The sequence below is a fragment of the Oryzias latipes genome, chromosome 14 (assembly GCF_053564925.1).
Source record: "Oryzias latipes strain Hd-rR chromosome 14, Olatipes_Hd-rR_3.1".
Taxonomy (NCBI): Eukaryota; Metazoa; Chordata; class Actinopteri; order Beloniformes; family Adrianichthyidae; genus Oryzias; species Oryzias latipes.
In genome coordinates this window covers 17,338,542-17,354,775 of record NC_136250.1, presented here as the reverse complement: position 1 = coordinate 17,354,775, position 16,234 = coordinate 17,338,542, and the positions used below count along the sequence as shown (strand labels likewise).

At 42.2% G+C, this 16,234-nt stretch overlaps 1 protein-coding gene across 3 annotated transcripts; it reads right to left on the bottom strand.

Moving 5' to 3' along the window:
* Nucleotides 1-1,352: 1,352 nt before the first annotated feature.
* On the bottom strand, nt 1,353-11,799 carry arhgap35b (Rho GTPase activating protein 35b). 3 transcript variants are annotated; one of them, XM_023962296.2, is made up of 7 exons: nt 11,472-11,799; nt 5,326-9,220; nt 5,066-5,207; nt 4,489-4,566; nt 4,185-4,316; nt 3,913-4,018; nt 1,353-3,814 (listed from the first exon to the last, which is right to left on the bottom strand). In XM_023962296.2, exons 2-7 carry the CDS (start codon nt 9,043-9,045, stop codon nt 3,403-3,405), a joined length of 4,590 nt encoding a protein of 1,529 aa, XP_023818064.1. In that variant the 5' UTR covers nt 9,046-9,220; nt 11,472-11,799; the 3' UTR covers nt 1,353-3,402. The 3 variants fall into 3 exon arrangements, with proteins under 3 accessions (XP_023818064.1, XP_023818063.1, XP_078787396.1); XM_023962295.2 differs by having other exon boundaries at nt 10,808-11,519; XM_078931270.1 differs by lacking the exon at nt 11,472-11,799 and adding an exon at nt 11,328-11,461.
* Nucleotides 11,800-16,234: the final 4,435 nt, after the last annotated feature.

Here is a 16,234-nt window from a genome sequence, read left to right as displayed (position 1 = left end):
AAGGTCATAGGGATGCTGGAGACATCCAGCAACTGTTGGGTGGGGCGCACCCTGGACAGGTTGCAAGGGACAACAACACACGCTCACACACAAAGGACAATTTATAATCTTTAATTTTCCTGTGAAACATGCCTTTGCACCATGGAAAGGTGTCTGGAGGACATGCATGAGGAGAACAATCAAAATCCATATAAAAATGTTCCAGCTTAGATTTGAGCCAGGGCCTTCCAGCTGGGACGACTAAACCACCTGCAGCTGTGAAAATATCTGAATTAAAGATTAAAAACACAGATTAAAGGAAAAAGCAGATATATCAGCTTCTGTAAATTATGTAGGCAAAGTATAGGCATGTGGAGGAATATTTGCTGGTACTGACTGTGAGCAGCCTCTGGTGGTGGTAGTGTTATGGTGTGGGGTGGCTTCAGTTGGCCAGGTATGAATGAAACTGTCATACTGAAGCAATCCATTCTGTAATCTTTTTCTGTCATGGCAGCACAAGTAAAAAACATCATCAACCAGGACCAAACTGTGTGGCCACCTTTGCATCAGGTTCTTAATAATTTGCCTTTACTTAGCTGTCCTGAATGACCAATTTTTGAAATGAAACGTGAATCAGAAAATGGTTTCCCAAGTAAGACATGAGGATTTGAAAAACATGATTTTTAAAGACAGATTTCTTCCAGGGAAATCAGTTTTATCAAATAGCACATTAACAAGACACTCGGCACCTCATTTGAAAACAAGAAAAGTAGCTGGATGAAGCTCCTGCTGATGGGGTAGCAGAGGTAGCTGGTTACCACATCGAAGCTTATTTCTCTCCTATAAGCAGGTTTTTCTCGAGTAACCAGGTTCCCTGAGCACATGTTAACGCAACGCTGTGAGAATCTTCAGAATTTGCTGAGCAAGACTTTACACAGTACTCAAACTTAGTAATGTAAAGGTCGAGAAAAGTATATAAATGATATGCATAGAGTGACAAAAGCCAAACGCAGGACAGGAAATGCATGATGTTATCAGTAAATCAATAAATTATTTATTGCTTTTGTGTTTTCTGCCCTGCAGTTCTGAAATGAACAGCAGTAATAAAAAGAAAGCTTTTCAAACTGTCTGAAAAAACTGATTAAGACTAAAAGAATTATCCGTCTTCGTCTCTAATGCCACACTGGCAGTATCCATTATGGAAGTATCTATTATGTCTTCATTTCTTAAGTACTTGTTCTTCCTTCATTTGCCATTTTTAATCAATAAAATATCTAATTTCTTACCAAGTTATTAATTTCCATCTGTAAATTTGAAATTATCCACAGCAAAAAATGCCAATCAACACAAAACACACAGGTTATAAAACTGGACAATTTTACAAGATGTAATTTATTAACTAATGTACAGTTCACATAAGGCCTTCATCTTCAAACACTATTCTCAGTCAGGCATGGTTTCCTCCTGGTGCACAGTACAGAATCTTTCACGTGTTTTGCTATGTCTCATTATTATTTGTCTGTTCTTGTACTAGTTTCATCAATTAAAAACAGTAAGGGGCTCTAATCCTCCCTTCAAGTGTTTCTTTTTTATTTTTTTAAACTTTTTTTTCATTTTAATCATGCACTAAACTCAAATGGCCTTAAACCATTCACAAAAATTGTAAAAATGGACTTTCAGTCATTGAAATACACATTAGAAACGTTTTCTACCATCGACTAAAGGGTGGCGTTCCCAATATACAGATAACCATTACAGAGGGCTTGTCACAGGTGCTGCAGTAGGTGTGCTCCCTGGTATCGTGTGGGAGTAGAGCAGCTGCTTGTGCGGATTCGGCAACAGCCTTTCAGTTACGACTTCTAATGTGGAGCGGCTTTAAAGGGCCTTTATTTTTTCAGTCTCAACAGGATCCCATTCCAAGGGTACCAGTAACCGGTGATCCCAAATTCCAATACAACCCATTTGTTGTTAAAAACCACAAAAGTCACAATCCAGACCTTGTAAACATATTTGTCCATATTTTTTTTCAGTCATTAAAAGAACATTACTTCCTCCTGGAAGTGAAACAGGCCTTCATTAGTAGTGCTGCCACAAAAAAAGTGCTGCTTCTTGAAAAGGGAAACTAATTTACCAGCACAGACGGAATAAACGAAAGCTTGTAAGCAGCCAGTGGTGCATCCTGAACGCGTTTCCGCAAAAATTTTACTTCTGTTCGTTAACGTATCGGATAGCAGCTCCAGCGGTAACAACACACGGAGAGGACAAAACTTTCAGAGTTAAAGGTTCTTAATATTACATGAATACAAAGAGCTCAGTCTGATAGACAGCCACAGCAACACATCCACTGACCTATCAGGTTTCAAGCGTTTGGTTTCCATGGTTTCTGGATGGTTATGTAAATTCATTAAGGTATGACTTAGTTACACATTCAAAAGGTTTCTCCTTTACTGATGGCAGGCAGGCAAAGTTTTCTCTGACGATACAATGGCCTAATTAAAAGTCCCTAAACATCCACTCTGATCAACAAACGGCTAAAAAGACAAACTTTTTTTTGTATATTTCTTGTTCTTTTCTTATTTTTCCTTTTTCTTGGCTTGATGTATGAAAAACATAAGCAGAATCAGGTTTCCCATTAGCCTATAATGGACCGCCTGCTTCAAATTAAAAGACTGTTTTTTACAAAAAGGATCTTGCTTTACAAGGCTGCTTTGTTGCCACATTCAAGCACTAAAAAAAAGCAATATGGACCATTAATCATTGTGGCATTTCTTCATTTTTAACATTACACTATCCGAAAGTGCTTCAGAATGGTTTGCAGATAGAAAGAAAGAAAAAAAAAGATGTAAACATAATTTGATCGACCAGAGCTCTGTCGAGGCAATGGGTATGGCTGTTTGAGCGGTGAAGTTAAAAACTCCCAATGAAAGAAAAGAAGAACAGTATGCTGAAAAAAAGCCTTCAGAGAGAAAAAATCAACAGTGATCAGTAAAGTGCATCCCTGGATGTGTTACCACCGCCCGCCTTTCCGGCCCTCCTCACACCGACTCCAAGTGGAGCCAGCAGGAGGAAATCCAAAAAGGTGGACTGAGAGGAACCTCTGCTACTGTGGAGCAAGCTGCTGCCTAAAGGACCTACTGAGGACAGATCCATCAATCCAGTGGCAGTACTTTCATAAAGAAAAACAACAAGTTCTACATGATAGAAATGTGGTGCGACAAATCAACTCTTCCAGCTTGCGGTTTACAGACAAACAGTGATTCCCGTCTCCCACTTTTGATCCCATCAGCCAATTGGATGATGCTTCCGTTCCAGATACGTATGAATACAAACAGCAGTTTAGAGTTCAGTCTGAAGTTGTCCATCGTGAAGGCATGAATTTCTTCCTCTGTGATAAGGACCAGCATCCTCGTGTTTTATTGTCTCTCACAGTGTCTCCTGTTCAGCGGGGGAGTGGTGGGAGTGGGGGTGCTGGTGCAGGGGGGGGAGCAGGGACTGCAGGGGGGACTGCGGGGTGGTGGTGGGAGACTGCTGCAGGGGGCTGAAGTGTGCAGCCGTGTGGGGAGGAGAGGAGCGGTAACACGAGTAGGCAGAGCCACCGCTGAGCGTGGTGGTGGGAGAGGCGGGGAGGCCTCCCAGCCCGGTGGGGGAGTCGATGAGGGGCTGGTTGTAGAAGAAGAAAGCACACTGGTGGATGAAGGTCTCGATGATTGTCTGGTAGGTGCGGGTGGCAGTCAGAGCGTCCATGGTGGTGAAGTCCGGCCTCATGAGGGTGGGCCAAAAACAGATGGACAAGTTTTCACTGGTCATCAAGTTCAGCCTACTCAGCTGGCTCACCCTGGGAAAACACAAGAGCACACCAGCGTGAACTTTCTCAACACGAAGTGAACACAAAACAATCAGGAGCTACAACTGAGTTTTGTAGCGCAAACTTACTTGTTTAAGTGGCTCACTACATATCTGAAGAGATCGTAATTCTCCTTGGGGAACTTCCTCAGGACATCCTTCATGGTATACAGCCTCTGTTCGCGGTCATTGATTTCTTCAAAGACAGAATTATCCATCATTATTAAGGTTTCACAAACACAGGCAGGACAAAAACAAGTCTACCGTCAATCTGGGAGAACCTTTCTAACACTCTTCTCCCCCTAAAAACAATCTTTTCATCTTGTGGTAATGGCCCTTCTCTCCCAGCTGTGTTTGCTTACTGAAAGCGTCCAGGAGCTCCACCTGCAGAGCACAAGGCACCAGGGGCTCAGGCAGCTCTGAGCAGAAGCTCTTCAGAGCTCCAGCCACAGTGTTTATGGAGAAATCTTTCTCCACCAGGTCTAATCCGTGGTCTGCACAGAAAAAAAGGACAGATTTAAAGGGATGATGGAAGAAAATTAGACAAACAGCCCTTTTTGTCATTAGAATCCAAGCGTCAACTGCTTATCGTGGCTCTGTTGTTTATGCTGTGACGAAGCATCACATAATAACACGTCAAATGACTGAATCAAAGGAGCAACCCACCCTGTTCAAACTGCCTTTGCATGCTTTCCATCTCTGACTTGTTGCCGCTTACGCGGTACAAACCCTCTGTGTTCAGGCCTGAGGGGAAGGGAGCACAGGGGAGGCGAGGAGGCAGAGGTGGGAGGACATTGGGGAAACATGGAAAGAAAAAATATTTTATTAGGCCCTCTGCTAACACACAATACAGTTTTAAGCCCAGGCACATGCCATTAGCATGTTCAGGTGAAGAAATATTGTACAGTAACAACCCAGTGACAACTAAAAGTACCAATTATTTCCATTTCAAATTTAGTATAATCTTAAACTTTAATGAAGTAGCAATACATTTATAAAGAAATTTTTTTTTGTTTTATGTTAAAGTAAACTTTTATTAGAATTTAAAAACTGAAGGAGGTCGTTATGGTTACGACAGTCATTCCTGTATACTTATGTGATCACACACAAAAATAATATATTACAATTTTTAACACGAAAACAATTTTAAGAGACATTGAATTTTCCATAGTGAAGCTTTAGCCACAATTTTGTCGATCTGAGTGGGCTTTTATCCTTTGTCACAGTTAATAAAACGACTCACCGGTTGTCTCAATGAACCTGACACACTTCTCGATGAAGAGTGGGATAGGTCTGTCTGGGGACACCACATTTGCCAGAGGGACTCCAAAGTAACAGCTTTCAATGGGCTTAGGAATAGCAGGGCGGGGTTTTGGTCTTGTTTTCTAGTAAAAGATAAGATGAGGGAAATTATTGTCAAATATTGTGACATAAAGGTTTTTTTTTAATTCCAAAAATGAAAGGAAATTAAAAAAATGTGTGTGTGTTTATTGACAGAAGTACCTTGGCTGTTCGTCTGAGGCTCTTCAGAATGTTCCTCTTCTTTGGGTCCTCACTCTCCTCATTTACAAGACTGTCACTTTTCAAGGTCCCAAAGTCATCTTCTTTGCACTTCGGAAGAGCTCCCATCTCATCATCGCTACCTATGAAGCTCGTACGGAAGCTGCTGAACTTGCCAAGGCGCTTGGAGCGATCCCGGTACAGGCGAGGCTTTACTCCAATAGCAGAAAACTTCCTTCGGCGCTCCAGAGAGCTGTTGTCTGCTTCACTATCTGAGCCATTTCCGTTAGAGTGCATCCTGTTGGAGTTGCGTATGGTAATGATTTTGCCTTGAGTGCTGTCATGTGGAACTGAGTAGATGATCTCTTCGTTGCTGGGACGAGGTTTGCAAACAGCATCGATGGGTTCAGCATAGTCTGAAGGATCATAACCAACATCCCCACCAGGCACCCATGTAACAGCAGAGGGGAGAGAGCGACGATGACCTAGTGTATCAATGTATGGGCTTCGGCTCACCTTCCGGAAGTCAAAGGTGACCCCTGGTTTGGTTCTCACTTGAGGGGGCATTTTGTTATTGAGCTTGTTCTCAAAGTCCCTAATATCAGAGATGACAGAGATGTCACTTGAATCCAAGTCAGGCAAGTTGTATCCCCCGCCATGGGAAGAAAGTGTTCCATCATAGTATGGGGGAGAGGGATCAACATCATCCTCTGAGTCCATGAACATGGTGACAGGGCTTGGAGAACTGCAGCGTGGGGAGTAGACATTTTCATAGGTGCACGCTTCAGCAACGTTATCATACATGTGTGTGGCCTCAACAATGTTCCGCTTCTCCATAACTTCAGTGAAAAATGGATGGAACATCTCTATCCTGTGCAGGCCTCCAACCACTCCACCAGATCCACAAATCAGGGTATTGAAGCGCGCCTCAATCTCGTGAGCCAACTCCTCCCCTTGAATGAGCTGTTCACATGCATAGTCACTGTCACTGAGCTCTGCCTGACTGTCTCCTACAGCCAACAGCTGAATGGGGATGATGTCTTGAACCTCACACAAAAATGCACACAGCGTCTCTAGTGAGGCCTTCCTGCAGACAGAGTACACAGCAATATAGCCATGCACTAACCTGCTCTTTCTCAGACTAAAGGAAGCATGGTATGAAAGTAGAGAAAGCTCTATAGCCAACTTATGTCCACCAACTGTCTGCTCCAGCAAGACAGAGGTGCCACTATTTGACATTGGCCTGCAGTGCTGATGCGTTAGGAAGGGGGAAAGGAGTTGTTCATTGTCATAGGGATCTCCACACATTATGCACATGACAATGCGAAGGTCAGGCTCTTGGGCTGGGTGATGTGAAGGGTCTCTGACACCTGGAGGCTCAGTGAGGAGAGGTGGGGAACTGCTACTAAAGGTTGTGCTCCTCCTAATATCCAGAAGGCCCCTCAGCACCTGGTTAATTTGGTTCTCATTGATGTTATGACCGTAGCCCATTCCAGGGGAGGCTGGGTCTAAAAAGCTACATTGCAGTCTCCTTGCACACTGCTGTCCCTGTGTGATTAGGTTTAAGGCAGTATCTCCACCAATGTCTACATATGATCCTACACCTCTTTTGGTGACCAAAAGAAGAAACGTTGGCAACTGCGCCAGTTGGCTGTCCCTTCGACCAAGAGTCGATTCCCTGAGACGCTCAAGGCTTTCGACAACATAAGACAGGGACTCTTTTGAGTTATACAGACATAGACATCCATGAGGGGTGAAAGTAGGGGTGTGAAAAGAATTAACCGGAAGACGGACGTTTCCCTCGATAGGGCGAAGTGTCAACTCGTACATCTTTCCATCTAAAACATACCAGTCATCGTTTGTGCAGAGGGTCCTAATCTCATTGGCAAATTCTCTCGCCAGTCCATCTTTTCCAAGTATGACGAGGTTAATTCTGTCAGCCTTAGTGTCCCCAATGTGAGCTTTAACATCAAAAAAGGGATAACACGTGGGGAAACGTGTGGCGAGAAGCTGCTCGATCTTGGAGTCTCCACAGTGAGGACTGCTGGGGCACGTTTCCTTGGTGGGATGATAGACAAAGTGGATATGCTTCAACACGAGGGCATCTCTTTCAGCAGGAAGCTTCTGTAGCGCCTTGAATCTCTGTTCCTCCCCCAAAACCTCCTGAATTGCACCCATTTTCTCCTTACTTGGCTTGGCATCCACTTCAAGTTCATAAAAAAGCTCAGAGTATTCGAGCAAAAGTTCTTGGAAGTCTTCTTTAGCTCGGTCAATGATGTCTTTCTGATGGCGATTGTAAAGGTCTAAATACTCGGTCTCCTCAAGCCATTGATAGAACTCTTCGTTCATGATAAAACTGCGAGCCTCCTCCCAGGGCTTACCCGGAGTGACAAAGGGTGAGGAGGATAATTTCTGTTTGAACTCTTGCCTTATCTCTGCCCGCCTGCACTCATTTCGCAAATGTTCCAGGTGGGAATTGAATATATCCTCTGCTTCGGCGGTTTCCAGTAGGTCTGAGGGGATCCGCTCATCTTCCATGTTGTCGATGTGAGACGTGTCCTCCCACGGCGAATCTTCCAAAACAACAAACCAGTGGGCAAAGTGTTGTTTTGACTCCAACACTTTTTGCACCCCAGACCAGCTTAGTTGATCTATCTCATCTAGATCTGGCACCAAAGAACTAAGTGCTAGGGGAAGAGTGCTCAAGTATATTTTGCGACGCCTCTCAATGTGCTCCTGCTTCAGACGGTACACATGCTGCTGAAAAAGCTTTTTGCACTTAGCTGTTCCCTCCAAAAAGACATATTCCTTGTACTCTGGGGAATTGTTCATACGCCGACTTGTATTTAACCAGCTTTCATTGTGATTTTTTACAATACGGTTAATTAACCATTCATAGCGATCCTTGGCGGAAGCTATCTGCTGACTCTGGAGCTTCAAGGCTTCGAAATAGGGAATGATCTTCGGCTTTCCCCTGCTTTTATCAATGAGCTGAGCCAAAGTGAGGAAGGCGAGGTCAACATTTATGTTTGAGCGAGCAGATGTCTCAACTACCGGCAGACTTTTCTTCGTGATAGCAAAGGTGTGTGCATCTTTGATGTAGCGTTCCACTCCTTCATCACATTTGGTAAGGACCAGGACGATCGGCTTCTTAGTTTTGCTAAGTTGACCATACAGATTTGTGACAAATTTCAGCTGATCGTCAAAGTTACGGTTCATGCCCCGGCTCACGTCAACACAAAGCAGGAAGCCATCGACCTGCAACTTGCCTTCTGGCATTTGCTTCTGCTCAAAGTCCTGCTCCAGCCCCAGCTGGTCTGTACAGAAGTACATGAGCTTCTCTGCTGAAGCCAGCTTGGTTGCAGCTGCTCGTTTGATATAGGGCTGCATAGCAGTGCTACGGTGAGGCTGAAATGTCTGGTCATCAATAAACTCAGTTTGTTCCACAACATGCATCCTGCACTCGGGCCCTTCCTCCAGGACACGGGAAACTTCCCCCCAAAACAGAAAGTGGTCATTATTAACCACTCTGCCTCCAAAGTCACTGGTGCTCAGCACCGACGTGTGGTCCAGGTAGAAATCATCTGCACTCGGCCGGACAAACCTATTACACAGACAGGATTTGCCAACCCCACACTGCCCCTTTTCCTTCTCTGTTCCTGACAAACCCACCACAACAAGGTTGTAAATGGGCGATCGAGCATCTTGCTTTTTCGCCATCATAACCTTCTGAGGCACATCCTGCCACAAACAGGCACTGTATAAAGGAGTAGATGTTTGTCCATAAAGTGGCTGATCAACACAGGAGATCTGATGGCTCTGTCTTCTGCTTGGCTTCAGTTAAAAAAGACAACAGGAGCGTTAGGTCCTTTCACTCATTCCTTTGAAGAATTAGATCCTGTAAAAAACAAAAAAAGGCAAAATAAAAGTCAGGGAAGTTGAATAAATAAATGGATGTCAAAAATATGAATACATGATTACTGAAAATAAAAAGATGGTCTTCAATGATCAGAAAATTAACAAAAGAAACACCTTATTTAGAATCATTGTTCAAAAACACCACATAATCAGGGTTATGTGAATAAAAATATAATACTAAATACAATATTTACAGGCAGAGATTTAAAATTATAGTATTTAGAGGGAAAATTATGTTGTTTTTTGAATTGACTGTGTTAGGCCTTCCAGCTAAAATAATATACTACAAAGAGATCAATAGTTTGCTTTGGGTTGAACAATTTTGAAAAAACTGTAACCAAAATGAATGCAAAACTAAAAATAACAACAGTCATAACATTTTACACAAAGAGGAAAAAGCTGTCATTTTACATAAATGTCAGCTTATGAGCAAAAATGTTCATTAGATTTTCACATTTGACCTAAAGACAGAGAACTTAACATCAAAGATCAAAATATGAATTTATTTAAAGGAAATATTTCAGAATTTGAGCTTTTGATATCATATCAGTTGATCTATTGGTGAAAGTATTTGAAATGGCTTTGTTTTGTTTTTAATTTAAACCCAGAAGGACTTAAAAACAGAATGACTCAAAAATTTAGTTTTCAAATTACATTTTTCCTTTAAAAGCCCTATATTTTCTTCTGAGGGAAAATGGGGTAAAAACCAGCACCAAAAATAAAAAAAATCAAACAAATGTGTGACTTTTTTAAGGCCACTAAAGTCTGAAAATGTACATTTTTAAGGAGGAGTTTTGGCTTAAAATGATTTGGTCACATGTCAGATCAAAATCCCAATTCCTCCTCCCTATATATGTACCTATTTACCACCTTTTGTTACAGCTCCAAGGTATACAGCACAAAGATGCAACATCAAATGTGGCACGCCTCGGCTCATGCAGAAAGGATGTCTGCACGCTTTAAAACTCCCTGCTCCAAACACAGCTGTACAGGGACGTTTGAAAAGCATGCTTTTGTTCTCTTGACTAAAACATGTCAGACATTTTTTTCTTTTTCTTTAAAGGGTATACAACCCCTCCTTAACGATCTGCTGCAGACAGTCAAACATCCGGCCAGAGAAGATGCACTCCAGGCTTTGGGTTAAGATGATTGCGCTGGGAATCTGCGGTGCACTTACTTTCACTGGAGGGAAGGGCTCAGACAGGGTCAGCACAAACCATGCGAGGTCTCAGCTGAGCTAGGCCTGATAACAGTGCGGCACAAACAAGGAGCCCGTGCGTCCTGGACGCACCGCCACCAGCAAAAACCCAACCCCTGCAGACCTGTGACCCGCTTCCAGGCGTGAACGCACCGCCGTTTCTGCTGGGCAGAGGATTACTAGTGAACTAGTGGGTGCAGAGCGGGGCTGACCACGCCGGGCCTGCGGTCTACATAATGAAGCTGCAGCGCCAGGACCCGGGATGACCTGCCTCCCCCTCTAAAATAAACCAAATCATGCAATCGACCCTTCCCGCTGGTGTGGACGCGGTGACAAAGAGAGGACGCTCACACACGCATACATACATACCATCGCATTGCCTTTCTCCTCTCGCATCTGTCAGGGCCAGCGTTTGCCGCAGCCCTCGCCGCCGCCTGATGTGCACAAGCAAACGCCGCAGAATCCAGCATGGGTCGGAACTTTTACCAGATCCCCCCGCGATCAGGACCAATCCAGCGAATCGGAATTAAATCCCCTCCGTCCGGTTCCCCGTGTTTAAGACAGTTTTGGTTCAAATTAAACATCGGAGGGAAAGGAATTTTAAAAAAAAACATAAAAAAAAAAGAAAACAAAGACGAACAATAGCCCGATCCGGGATATGCGCTTTCAGGGCTTTGTCTCAGGCGAAAATCGGGCGTTTAATTTGAGGAAAGTCGTCTTCCTCTGTGGTTACCACGTTGCTTTTGCAATAATTATTCTGTCCATTGTTGTGCCGACATAATAACGCTGGGCCAGCCGCGCACGCCAGACAACAGTCCGCTCCTTTGCGCACTCCGTGCCGTTTCCTTCCAAATGTGAGCAGAAAACCTCCGTGTCCCACTCTCTTTACCACACGATAGCGCCTCTGGAAGTGGCGATTCTGTCAGCTTTCCCCGATAATGGCGGCGGCCCTCCTCCCTGGACCGAGATCTCCTCTTCTTTTCTTTGGGAAAAGGGAGCTGTGGAGACACAAGCAACGGAGAGAGGGACTCACCCAGCGGCGCCCTCACACAACTGCAGCAGGTCAGCTCAGCAGCACACTGCTGCCTCTGCGGGCTCCACACTCCAAAGTAATCGATTCCACATCCACGAGAGCTTGTTCAAAGCTGGAACGCCCCTGTCACCAGCAAAACCTGCATTTTCTGTCCGGACCACACTTCAGGATTTCTGCCACAGTGGATGTAAATGTATTGGAAATGTGTGGGATGATTAAAAACAAAGTGGCTCCAAGGAAAATGTCAACAGTCCTTGGCTCCTGCTCCTGTCCTGTACAGCAGGGGCCCTCATTGTGGGACCAAAGGTTGTGGGGCCAAAGGTTTTCCACTGCTATTTCCCACTTTCCCACTTTTGTTTACTTTAACCACAAGTTTCTGATAAACGTTTGAAAAAAAGGAGAGCAGCTGACATCTGAAATGCTCTGTAAATCAGGTAATTAATATGCACTTAGATGCCATTATTTTCACTCAACTTATCAAATTATTTTTTTACTTGTGTGCATCAAAGTGGAAGTTGTGAGTTTGTGCTCCTTATTTATTTATTTATGTATTTATTTAACACACTTTACTAACTAATATCCAAAATTTGAATATTCCAGTCTTTTGAAAAAACATATTTTTTAGAAGATTTTTTTTCTTGCTTTTCTATTTTCTTCAAACAAAACCAGTTTAAACACATGAACATATGGCTGCAATGTTACCAATATTTTTGGTATGGACTGTAAGTCTTAAAGTCTTAAGTCATTATAGACACAATGAACGAAAAAAGAAAAAAAAATTCTCTCTGCTCTTAATTTTTAGGAGGATGTGGACATTTCCAACTTAAGTAAATGCAGTAGTTTTTATTTATCTCATATGTGTATGCACATTCATAGCAAAAAACAATAAAAGACCATTGAGTCAGCATGTCCACTGAACAATTTAAAGCTAACATATGTATCTGCAGCTTTGACCTGCATGTTGGTGGACCAGATCAGGAAATGCTGCAGTGTGATTGGTGAGCATGTTTAGGCTGGGCTGGGTCTGGTAGCAGAGCAGATCCAATCTAGCACCAAGCCTTTGACAGGTCAGTCATCAGCATCATATCTGATTACAATTAAAGTTAGTGTTGCTGCCTCCTGCTGGATTCACAGACCGTAAGGGAATTGGTATTTGTTAGTTACACCAAGTGTTTCATTTCTCCATGTTTTCTCACTGCCAAAGACGGTTTAAAGTACCTTCTTTAACTATTTTTTGATTCAGCGACCTCAAGTTTTGTAAGATTTCAGTCTTGCTTCTCACTCAGACGACAAGGTAAGCACATTTGACATTTTTCTACTGTTTGTGAGAAGAATGTTACACTTGGACTTTGATTAATTAGAGCATTTGTGCTCAGCAGCACTCATCAAGTTCATTGGGTCTGACTGTGGACGCCGCTGTAATCCATTTCTTCTAAATAACTGGAAACATTTTAGTGTAGTTGATGGAGCTGCCACTAGGCCGAGCACTAAGCCTGGAAATCTACCACAATACATAGGTGTTTGTTCAATATTTTCACAGAAATTCTACAAGGGGTTTACATTATTGTCATATAGTACATTAAATCAAAAATTTATGTCATGTTATTGTTTTTTTTCTAACTTGAGTAAAACTCCTTTCCTTTATTTCTGAGCTTCTGAAACCTTTAAAAGCTGCTTTCCCTGTGCTTGCTGCCTCGCAGGGGTTTGTTTTACCCTTGGGTTAGTTTATAAAGGAGTCTTTGTGGTGTAACGGGGATCTGGGGGGATAAGAGGCGGCAGAGGTTAGAACGGGGTGAAAGGGACAACAGATGGGCGCTAAGGGAGCTGAGCACAGGCAGACAATAGGTAGGAAATGGCATCTGTACCAAGGAAACAATATGCAAATAGAGGAGGTTTAGAAGACCCAAACACCTTTCAATTACTTTTTAGGTTTCAATTGACTTAAAATATAGAAAAGATTATTGTTTACAACTGTATACCACTAAGAAAAAGTAAAAGAGTAATATGAAGGACACAATAAAAAGGCAAACTCAGCAGTTTTTATAAAGGATTTCTTACTTCCGTAGAGCTTTCTAGTGTTAAAAAGCAATCTGGATGATACAGAACGCCAAATCCAAGATAACAAAGAGTATATTAAATGTTTAGGTTTGCCGTATAATGTCATCCCAGCAGTTAAAAAATGATTAAACTTGTGTTTTTGGTATTTAATCTTGTGGCATTTTTCTCATGGAGGACATTTATAAAGTTTAAAAGAAAACTCACTCTCTCAAATTGCCAATGTGAGCATCAAATGAGCTATTGTTAAGCCTAAAATAAAAAAGAATAAACATACATGCAGAAAAAAGGGAATTATGAAAATATATTTTTCAGAATTTAACACATTTAGATTTCTTTTTGAAGCTAATTTTGTATTTTCCAAAGTGTGAAACCAGACAGAAAGTTTGTAACAAAACCTCTTAGTTGTCTATGTCATGCATTTGATTAGAGCGGCCATATTTATCTCTCAGTCACAGATAGTGTCAGTGTTTTCTTTGGTTTACCTGCTTCAATAGAAGATCTGAGTCACACATACAGACATCTTGTTTGAGGAAGATCCTGAACATCAGGAAACATCAAGGAAGGAAATCTTTTTTACAGGAACTGCTGAACAAAGATGGGAACAAGAGAGAAAAACAACCCAGCTATGCAATGGAACACCTAAGTGATGCACTTTATAAGAAGGTTTTTGCTGTGTTTTTCAGTTTGTTTGCAGTGAACTGTTCTCTTTTTATTAGACAAAGGAGTTAATGAATGTTTTTTTATTCTATTTTGATGCAAAAATATATTGAGATGGTTTCATGAGTCCATATAGGAGAAGACAGATATAGAAGAAGACACAGCATTCCCAAAAGGGTTATTAACCCATAACATTTAATTACACAGCATGCATTTTTTTTGTAAAGATTTAAACAGATTTTTAAAGTTTAATCCACTTGTTGCTTTCAAGACCCACTCCAGTGAAATTGGTGTTTCTAACATGTTCTATGTCACAGAACAGGCAGAACGTCTGGTTCCAATAGCAGTAGATTTTATTAACACAGCTAAAACACCACATAGCTAAATCAGGGTTAGGCAGGCAGGAGTCAATAACAAACATGGGAGCATCACAGAAAAATAGGACTCAGGATCCAGGCGAGATTAAGGGCAGGCAAATGGAGTCAGAGACAAAACAGGGTTATGATGTTACACATGTAATGCAGGCAGAGTGGCACAAATAATACTTCACAGTGAGGGAGATTTATTGCTGTGCTGTATGGGTGAATCCAAATGAAAGTCAGGTGTGTGGCATCCAGGAACTGTGCGCCGGGGTTGCTGGGAGATTAAGTGCACTCAGAACTCTGGAGACGGTTCCCGCTGGTGAACAGACGAGGAGACAGAGCTCTGCCTTCTGACATTCTTGCAGCAATTTTCTCATGATGGATGACATTTATTTTAAACAGATAAGCTTAAAATTGCCTTTTTGAATATTTATTTGTTCAAATCATTGTGAATCAGGAGCAGATGAAAATATTCTGTTTGAAAAAGCTTGTGGGCTGACGTACAAGTTACAACAGCAAGCCACAAGCTCCTAGCTCTGCTCTATTCTGATGCATGTTCTTGATCAAATCTGTATGGCTGGATAGCTCTGATATTGGTCACCATTTATGTTATATTAAAAATGTTAGGTTAGGGGTGTGACTGGGTGTAAGCTAGAGGGAGAGCGTAAACAAAAGGATAATGGGATGTGGGGTGGGCTTACACAGCAGCAATGGTCCCGCCCACAACTTAGAGGCGAATTTCTAGTTGCCGCTCTGCAGACACTGCATTCTAGACACAACACAGGTTTTTTGATTTTGAGTGAGACTTTAAGTCTTTTTTATGGTAAATTAAACTTATTAGTGGTGGCTAAGTACAGTCAGGACCATAAATATTTGGACAGAGACACATTCTTTCTAATTTTGTTTCTGTATATTACCACAGTGAATTTTAAACAAAACAACTCAGATGCCATTGAAGTGCAGACTTTCAGCTTTTATTCCATGGGTTGAACAAAAAGATTGCACAAAAATGTGAAAAACTACGGCATTTTTTAAACACAATCCCTTCATTTCATGGGCTCATAAGTCATTGGACAATTGAATTCCATGCTATTACATAGGCAGGTGTGGGCAATTCCCTTGTTATGTCATTATGAGTGAAGCAGATAAGAGGCCTGGAGTTGATCAGAGGACTCATGCTTGCATTTTGAAGATTTTGCTGTGAACAGACATGTGGTCAAAGGAGCTCTCCATGCAGTTGAAAGGAGCCATCATTAAGCTGAGAAAACAGAAAAACATGCCAGAAATTGCTACAGTTTTAGGAGTGGCAAAATCAACAGTGTGGTACATCCTGAGAAAGAAAGAAAGCACTGGTGAACTCTGCAACGCAAAAAGACCTGGAAGTCCACGGAAGACAACAGTGGTGGATGATGGCAGAATCATTTCCATGGTGAAGAGGAACCCGTTAACAACAACCAACCAAGTGTACAACACTCTTTAGGAGGTAGGCGTATCAATATCCAAGTCTACCATAAAAAGAAGACTGCATGAAAGTAGATCCAGAGGGTACACTGCAAGATGCAAGCCACTCATAAGCCTCAAGAATAGGAAGGTTAGTTTGGACTTTGCTAAAAAGCATCTAAAAAAGTTCTGGAAAAACATTCTTTGGACAGATGAAACCAAAATCAACCTCTACCAGGTTTTCAC

What these genes read in the sequence shown, in the direction of transcription:
- arhgap35b (XM_023962296.2), bottom strand. Translation starts at nt 9,045, where the DNA reads ATGATGGCGAAAAAGCAAGATGCTCGATCGCCCATTTACAACCTTGTT. An exon ending in CAGGTTCATTGAGACAACCG is followed by an intron (nt 4,567 to 5,065) that starts GTGAGTCGTTTT and finishes CCTTCCCCTCAG; the next exon opens with GCCTGAACACAGAGGGTTTG. An exon ending in GTAGTGAGCCACTTAAACAA is followed by an intron (nt 3,815 to 3,912) that starts GTAAGTTTGCGC and finishes GTGTTTTCCCAG; the next exon opens with GGTGAGCCAGCTGAGTAGGC.